The sequence below is a fragment of the Apaloderma vittatum genome, unplaced genomic scaffold (genome assembly GCF_000703405.1).
Source record: "Apaloderma vittatum isolate BGI_N311 unplaced genomic scaffold, ASM70340v1 scaffold8700, whole genome shotgun sequence".
Classification (NCBI taxonomy): domain Eukaryota; kingdom Metazoa; phylum Chordata; class Aves; order Trogoniformes; family Trogonidae; genus Apaloderma; species Apaloderma vittatum.
The window spans coordinates 3,017-11,905 of record NW_009692843.1 but is presented as its reverse complement, the minus strand read 5'-3'; the positions used below and the strand labels follow the sequence as shown (position 1 = coordinate 11,905).

Sequence of the window (8,889 nt, the reverse complement as noted above, 5' to 3'; positions counted from 1 at the left end):
GCAGGTTCTGGCAGCTCCGGTATGGGCTCCACTTCACCACCGTTCATCACCTTCCCGTTGGCGGTGGAAACTGTGATCCCTGCCACAGCTGGGATGGAGGGGGCCACGATGCAAGGTTCTTTATAGACTTCCTCCCCTGTTACCAGCACGTAACGTTTGGGATAGGCTTCAGGCTCTGGTTTCTTGTGGACTCTTATTTTCTCCTTCACAAGGTTACACAATTTATCGAAGGCTTTACTTATCCGGGCTCCGTCAGGTACGTCCTCTGGGCCCATTTCTTTCTCATCGAGTTCTGATCCTTCCTGCCCAGGTTCACAAGTGACTGAGCCTTCGTGCCCAAACTCCAGCTGATCTTGGTCGAAACCTTCCAGAGTTCTTTCGTACATTCTATCGGGCGAGAGACCGTCGGTTATGTCTTTAGACATCAGCTCCTTTTTCCTGGCAATTTTCTTTGTCAGAGCTTTTTGTCTGGGCTTTACACTGGCAATATCTTGCATGGCCTGGGTGATATCTAGGGGAAAAAAAAAATCAGAACAAAGCAAACAGTGCTGAACGCAGTCGCTGTAAATGCTAGAGCTGCCTCTCACACTCGCTGCTGCAGGTGGAGAGCTGAATGCAGCAGCACAGCTTCCATCAGCGCATTGAACAGCCTCTTTTGTGTGGGCCCCCTTGGCCAAGTAGCCATTTTGCATCTGAAGTTGCCACCACAACTCCCTTTTAGGGAGGTTAATAAAAACAACAAACAAAAAACCTGAAAGCCCTGTTCAAAACCTTCCCGCTGAATGCAGTGTCGCTGGGCAAGCCCTCCAGGCCTGACGGGAAACGTGAGCATCATCACCGGCTCTTCCAGCTCTTCTGAAGATGGGCTCACCAGGGGGACGCCTCACCTTTGTGTCCCAGGGAATGAGCCAGGTCCCTCCCATCACGGCAATTTTGGGTATGGGCAGATGCAGGAAGGTGAGTCAGGAGGGAGCAGCGAGCGGCCGGCGGGCACAGAGCTAAGCAGCCGCCCAGCCAGCGGTGTGGTGCTGGTTTCGGCATCCCTCAGACACCGCTGTCGAGCTCTAGGGAAGCCCTGCCAAAGGCTGTATTTCTGATCTCCTGGGCAGTCAGTAGCCACAGACCCCATGACAGCTCAGCAGCAGCAGCAGCAGCAGCAGCAGCAGGAGCGCGGGCAGGCTGCTGAGATCCATGACATGAACAGCTGGAGCAGAGGAGGCAGAGGTTGGTACTGGGAATCACAGGGACAGGGGAACAGGCAGATAATAACAGGCTTTCCCCAAGGCAGCTCTTTGGTCCCATGTACAGCAAGGTGTGTGAAATGCTCAGCTCGCCTCGCAGGTAGGAAGCAGAGGTGTGGGTAGAGATAGGCTGAATCCTCAGCGGGTATAAAATGACACTTTGCAGGACAGCAGTTATTTACAGCCACTGAGGATCTGACCCCAGGTGTTATGGAACTATTTCATATAAAACTACTACGGTTCACAGAGCAGTTGCACTCCAAAAAAAAAAAATAAATACTCATTTGATGGTTTATCTCTGTTCTCAGGGCAGTTTGTTGTTAGTGAAACCCCCAGTGAGCCTTGGCTTGAAGCTACAGTAAATCATTCTGCACGTTATATCTGCAGCACCATCTTTCCCTAAACCAGCTCCCCTCTTTGTTAAGACAGGTCTCACTAGTTTAGTCCTGGCCATTTCCTTGTCATCAGGTTTAGAGGCATCCCAATTCTAACAACCAATCATACAACACGGAGGAAACACCATTCAGGGGAAACCAGGTCATGGGATGTAAACAGGCCCAAAAAAGAGTCCTCTGTCTGCCTGTGGCGTTCGACATGCCCTGACACCCTTTGCACGTGACTACAGAGTGTGGACCAACAAGTCAACACAAACCCCCAGCTCTTTACATAGTTTCAGGTGCTGTTTGATTTTGCTCTATTTGTCGGCTAAGCAGTAAGCTGCAGAAATTAGCAAAGAAGCTCTTTTGCTTGTGGTTTTGGCCTTTGACAGCACGTCCCAAAGCCAGCTGAGGTGAGCTGAAATCATTGCATGTACTTAGCAAGCCTGGAGTCAGGCTGTCACAGCTGGTGTTCGCATGGAATTTAAATGGAAAAACAGCTTAAAATATAAGGATAGTGCTTTTGACAGACACAGGAGGACACATCACAGGTTTACCTCTTCCCCTTGAAGGTTGAGGCGGGACAGTTCTGTAGATCTGCGTGAAGAGTGTGACTGGCGTTCCTGCTATAGCAGAGTTTAACCTGCCGGAGAAGACACGCATCAGTCAGATCTCTCCCCCTCGTTTCCATCAAGAACAAGTGAAATTACATAAAACAGTCAGTCCACGCCTACCAGAGATCAACCAGAGCTGTACACGCTGGCCAGTAAAATATGTAATTTAGTGGCCATTGCAATGTTAGCTGCATATGCCTGCCTGCACAAGGGCAAGAAGAAAACTGAACAGTCTTCCTCGGGAAAATATTTGAGGAGTCAGTGGTATTTAGGGTTAAAAATTAAAACTAAGAGGCTCGCCTATATACGAACCAGTTGCTCAATCTGTGGCCTTTCCATTCTGCTCTGCCAGAATTCGAAAGAATACTTTTGCCTTCGAGGAGGATATTCACCCTGTGTAGAAACGCAAGAGATCCTGACCTGCTGCATCTGCCTGTGCAGACAGCAGCTGCTGCGAAAGCCCAGCTGCTTTTCTCATGTGAGGCTGATGGTTGACATCAGAGGGAGCCAGTGCTCCTCCATAGGTTTAAACACTACCCAAATCCCTGCAAATTTCTTACATTCTACTTCTTTTTCCCCCTGAAGAATGGATTTGCTGTGAAGAGTGCTTTGCTTTACGGGACATTTGCCCTGCCTGAGATCAACCTGCCTGTGACGCCCCAGCAAGCTCCACTAACAGCCAGGCAGCGGAGAGGGTGTTTGAATTGCTTTCCTACACTCCTGACCTCTGTGCACTGATGCCAAGACAGGATATGGAGAGGAGACTGTATGGAAAGGAGAGTGTATGGAAAGGAAAAGCTCAAAATGGCTCCAACCCTTTGCTTGGCAGAGGCTTGACCAGATTCTGTGTTTATTTAGATTCCCATCGCTGGATATCTACCAGTGAGAGGTGTAAAATGGCCATAGCTTTGAGTGGATTAAATGCCCTTAAACATATATTTTTCAAAGGAGATAAAAGAGATCACTGGCCCCTTTGGGAGAGCCCAGAAATCCAGCCTTACCGGCTGTCCTCGTTCTCGATGATACGTTTGTACCGTTCCAGCTCGTTCTCCAGGGACTGCTGGTAGATCACGAGCTGGCGACAGTCAGTTGTATACTTCTCCAAGGTCCTCTCAGCCTCCTCTATCCCCTTCCTAAGGTTTTCAATCTGCTCATTGTAAAGCTGAATTTCATCATCGTAACTCTCCTGGGTGTTTTTAATCGCTTGCTCCAGCATGGTTGTCTGGTGAACAAAAGTGGTGGGTGAAAGAAGCAGCTCTGAAGCATTCAGCATCCCCACATTTCAAAGGCAGTTAAAGGTAAGACACGTTTCGTTACGATGTGTGAGGCTGTGCTGCTGAAGCACGGCTGCAGTTTCAAAACCAAGAACTCCCCCTCCACACACCCCTTTATTTGTCCCAAGGCCTCTGTTCCACAATATGCATGACAGGATCAGCCTGAACTTTGGGATCAGCTGTGGGATGTCTCCTTCCCCACGCACACGAGGCTGGCTGAGGCCAGCATGACCCACAGCTCACCAAGGATGGCCTCGGCAGAGGAGGCAACGTCTTACAGGGAGAGGAAAACTGCTTAACTAGGAAGATGTGCCTGGGCAAAACCTCTTCTTCCTCCTCTGTGATCCATAGACCAAGCACTGAACGTTAAGGAAGCGTCTTATTTTTAAAATAAAAAGCTTCACTTTTGAATTCAATCCCTCAGCTTTTTCTACTTTAGCGATAAAAGTAACTGCTGTGCAGTAAGGCTTCAGCTCCAGTCACTGGAGACACATCAGCCAAGAGGTGGCAATAAGTGCCTTGCAAAATAAAAACGGGCAGGAGTTACAGGTGGGATATTTGATGGTGTAATTCTGCTCTCACTTTCTTCTGCTATTTTTTGCTATTTTTTACAGTTCCTTTATCACTTGGGGGTTTTTTTCCCCTTTTCAAAGAGCTTTTAAAGAGATGAACTCACAAAAAGCTAATGGGGCAATAACCGACTAATGGGTTCTTTAATAATTGATTTATTTCTATGTGCTACAGGCAAGACTTTCAAAAACCTTTTAAGAGCCTAAATTTAGGAGCCAAGTCCCTTGGCATTAGTTTGGTTATATTGCAGTGTACAAGTGGACCAACAGGTTCTACAGATCCCTTTAGTGTTTAGTGTTCATGAGGTGGGGTCGATAACCTCTCAGGAACACGGTTATCAGGTCCAGAAACAGGAAAGCAAAGGTGCTCGAGGGCACCTCGGTTATCACATCCAGCCTTCACTGTCACATACAACCATGTCATCGACCTCCGCTCATAAAGTTACTTCATACTTTTAATCTTGAGATCAAAATGAATGAACGAATAAACTCTTTCTAAAGAAGTTTTGATTCTGAAAGCAGAACTATTAATTCCCCAAAGAGTCCCTGTCTACATCTGCCAGCAGAAGACTCATTTTCTCCCCTTTTTTCTCTATTGATTCATTATCTCACTTATCACGATATTGATTCTTGCCCTTCCCAGAGCACAGGTGTCCTTTCCATCAGAGCATCAGACATCAGAAAGAGACCAAGGAAAAGACCTGGGGGGTAGCACTGTCTCTTAGTGCCCTGGAGAAAGAAGTTATGCTCAGGAAGTTAGGGGCTGGCTGTCCAGAGGAGTCCAAAAATCTCACCAAAAGATGATTTATGCCAGTACATCACTCCCCTCACTCCAGATGGACAACTCGAGGCACAAAGAAAGCTGTATTTGGGGGGTGTAAGGTGGTCATTCTCCACTCCTGTCCACTAAGAAACATCGAACTAAGTGGACGTAAATCTGCCATTGGCAATTATCCAGGTCTGGGTTCTATTCGCAGTGGCTTTTAGCTGCCTCTGCCCTCACCCCTGCACTGCACTCTCACTTGGAGACACTGGCTGGAGAAGGAAGGTTGATTTAAGGCAGGTTTGGCTGGGAGATGGGCAGGAGCGATGAGTCAAAGTCTTGGCCGGCCATTTTCTGCAATGAAGAATTGGTAAAAAGCGGGTGGCTTTGGTGCTGGTAGCGTCTGAGCGCACTTAGTAGTGACAGGCATGAACGCAGGATGCCAAATGTAGCTCGCCACCTCTTTCAGTTTTGATTACCAAGCCTGTCCAGTCCTTCTCACAGCAAGTTCAGCATTGGATGTGTCGCTGATGGAAAGGGCTGGGCAGAGCCCTGAAGGTGTCTCATCATTTTTCATGGAGCCAATTTCCAGCCTGAGCTCAGTAAGTAAGAAAGCAAGCAAGACCAGCCCTGTGTGACTATGTCATCCACGACCTCCAGCTGACTCTGTGCTGCGGGAATCCAGTTGCAGTGTGGAAACCTTCTCCTCCTAGCTATTCTGATAAGCACAGATGGCTTCATTGTCTCTACGATACCTACAGCCCTCCCCGGCCATCTAGACCTGACAATTTGGACCACTGAGAGAATGGGAATGAAACAGCTGAAGAAGAAGATGGAAAACTAAGAGGAAAACACACCTCCAAGTCAACTGAGTACACAAGAACCTCTTAAAGGCCAGTCAGGTTTTACCCTGACCATAAAAACAGTGGAGTTCATGAGCATCATGGTTGTGTTTATCCCTAGTGGTGGCAGTACCTCTGTCTGCAGTTTGTATTTCTGTGCCTGTAGCTGGCAAAGGATGCTCTTGTATTCCTCCAGCTGGCTCTGCAGAACAGGGATCCTCCTCTCCGCTACCAGTTTTTCCTAGTTGGAAGAAAACAACATGTGCAGAGGAAAGAATGTTTTACTCTTTTAAGAAAGAGTCAAAAGAAATTCCACTACCAGAATTAAACTGCGAAGACAAACAGAAGATGACAAAAGACAAAAAGATGGGTATTGAACCTCAGGTAAACCCCTGCAGGAAAAAAAGATGTCAGATGGCAGGACTGTAGAAGTACAGCGTATGTTGAAATTAGACCCTGTAGATAGAGCTGTTCATATCTTCTTCCAGCTAATAAACATTATTGGGATAGCCACTCATATAGGTGGGAATCCCCAGGTTTTCATCCACTCTATAGCAATTTATTTGATTTACAAATTTTTAACCACATCCTACCCCTTCAGGACAAGGTTTACTTCCTCTGTAAATACTCAAGTATTCTGCCAGCTCCTCCTCAGATAGGAAGCACAACTTACTTCAATATATTTGAACTAACCATTTTGGGGGCTAATACATATGCTGGGCTGAATCTGATTATTGCAATCTCTCTTCTCCTGTTAAACTCAGTTTTCCAAAGCTACAGTTAGCTTTTTCTTGCATATTCAGTACTTACAGTTTTTGCAGTTTTAATCTAATATTGGAGCGGGAGTTAGAGGATCTGAGATGATTTAGGAGTAAATAATGTCCCTCTCTTATTTAGAGCAGCTTGTATTTAGCGATAGCAATAGTTACCTCACATATGCCAGTGGTTATAGGGGACACGCGAGGGGTTGTCTGGATGATCTGCTGCAAAACATTGACGTAGGTTTGGATTTCCATAAGGTTCTGTGGTGAAGTAAAAAATATTTGTATTAGAAAATGCCATAGCAATGTGCTCCGTTCAATGTGCTCCACTTCTGAGGCTTATTCCTAGATGTTTACTTCTTTCAGCATATAGAAGTCCAGTTCATGTTCAGAGTTGTTTTTGAAATGTGGTTTTAGACCTGATTTTGAATGCACGTGTGCTAACAGCTTCACAGGGTCGAGGATGTATTACAGGCATTTGACTAAGTGACAATATAGTTCATAGCCTTAATTAAAAAAATCCCTTATTTCTGATTTCACAGGAGATTGTCAAAAGGAGAACCATAAATACTTTCTTTAAAAAGCAGCAAAGATGGGATAGTGGCTTGATCTCAAGCCTCACAGCTCTCCCAGTACAGAGAAGGGGGCTGCATGTGCTAAAGTGGGTTGTAGCATAATCATACAGCCACAGGCTTACATCTGCTGCTGAACTGGAACACTCTGGCCCAGAAAACTGGGTATTCCCCTCTGATGAAAGCAATAGCTTCTTAGCATAAAATACAAGACAGCAGTACAATACAACACATACAATACAAGACAGATTCATGGTTTGAATCATGATAACAGGTCAACTAATTCAAGATGTTTCTTCAGCTGTAGACAATGGCCCTTGAGGGAGTCAATTTGGATGCTCGCAGCCACCCAGCCTTCGGGCTTAACCTCCACACTGCAGCTGTTGTGCCCACTGAAAATAAATACATACAGAAGACGACGAATTCAGCCGGTTACCTTCTTGTATCTGTCCTTTGTGGCATTGATGTCATCCTGCAGGAACTGCGACTCAATCTGCAGCTCCAGGTTGCACAGCAGTGCTTCGTCAGCTTCCTGCAATGCAGAGACACGCGGCACGGTCAGTGCCTGCAGCTAGGAGTGCCAAAACCACAGCAGCCACTTCGCCCTAACGGGAGTCGCTGTACGCGCGGAGCTGCCTGCGTGGGGAATTAAAGCCTACTGGGAGAGACAGAAGTGTTATGAAACCAACAAACAACAGGCACCTTACCCATCGTGTTCTCCCTTTGTGCACACTGCTTTCCTGCAGAAATATAATTTAAGATACAGTTTGGCACTGGCACTGTCACAATAATGTTTATGAATGCTGGGAGCCAAGTAATAGATGCGACAAAGTACCAGTCTTTGACGCTAAAAGCTTGCAGTGCTGCATGAATCTTAAAATAGCCGGCATCAACAGACTAAGGTATTGATTTCTGCAGTGTTTATGGCAGGACCTCAGGTATCCTGATGCCTTTTTAAGATCCCCAGGAAAGAAGCCCTTATGAAAGAAAACCAGGATGGTCCAAAGTGTTTTCACTGCTTTTGGTGCGTTCTCAAATATTGCAATCGTTTGTCAATTTGAAGGAAATAAAAATGGCAGATGAGCAAGACCAGGGGGAAAAAACCAAAACAAAAACAACACCTTGCCACATAAGTTTCTAATACATTGGGATTTGTGAGGATGAAAGTTCTTAATGTCCGATTAATTCAGAGGACAAGGAGCATGACTAGCAATCATTATCTCAAAATACGCAGACATGAGTGGCACTAGTATTTAAACCCAATGAAATCTGCATTTCTGTTCAAACACCCAATTTAGATTTCTCCTATGTTATTTTATTTAATACAAACCCCTGTATACAGAATAATTTCCATGGAACTTGGCAATATAAATGTGAATAGAACCGCTTTCTTTTTCTACTTAATGAATGCTATCTTGGTTGGGTTTATCATTAACTAATGCTGTAAAATACCACCTTTGAGAAAGTATCTTGAAAGTGATCAGTTGAATCTTCCTTGCAACTCTACAAATCTTGCAGTTTCCTCCACCAATTTGCCCCAAGGAAGTCGTGATTTCTGCATTTAACTCAGGGTGTGGAAAAGAAAAAAAGGGATTTAAAGGTGTCCCTTTAAAACAACCTCTGTGCCATTACGAGCTGTAAAGATGTCTCAGTGAGTGGATCACGGGTTGCAAATAAAAAAATGGGTGCAGCGTATGACTGGCAAAAGGGGATTTTTCGTTTTGCACGTGCACAGCATGCGCTATTCCAAAAAATGTGTAGATGTTAGCTGTCTCATTATGCCGCTGAGCCTCCCAGCCAGAGGCCTCTCCAGCAGTCTCTCTGCTTTGTGAGACAGTGGCTGATTCAGACCCGTCCAGACCAACCTCTTTTGACC

The 8,889-nt window shown here is 45.8% G+C and overlaps 1 protein-coding gene across 1 annotated transcript in view; it reads right to left on the bottom strand.

Moving 5' to 3' along the window:
* Positions 1-8,889, bottom strand: part of BFSP1 (beaded filament structural protein 1, filensin) — a gene marked incomplete at its 5' end in the record, with an annotated part of 11,341 nt that overhangs the window by 440 nt on the left and 2,012 nt on the right. The window contains 6 exon segments of the mRNA XM_009870805.1: positions 1-511; positions 2,176-2,261; positions 3,234-3,454; positions 5,814-5,921; positions 6,610-6,702; positions 7,450-7,545. The exon segment at positions 1-511 is cut by the window's left edge and continues 1 nt beyond it. Of these exon segments, the coding sequence (XP_009869107.1) occupies positions 1-511; positions 2,176-2,261; positions 3,234-3,454; positions 5,814-5,921; positions 6,610-6,702; positions 7,450-7,545 (1,115 nt within the window).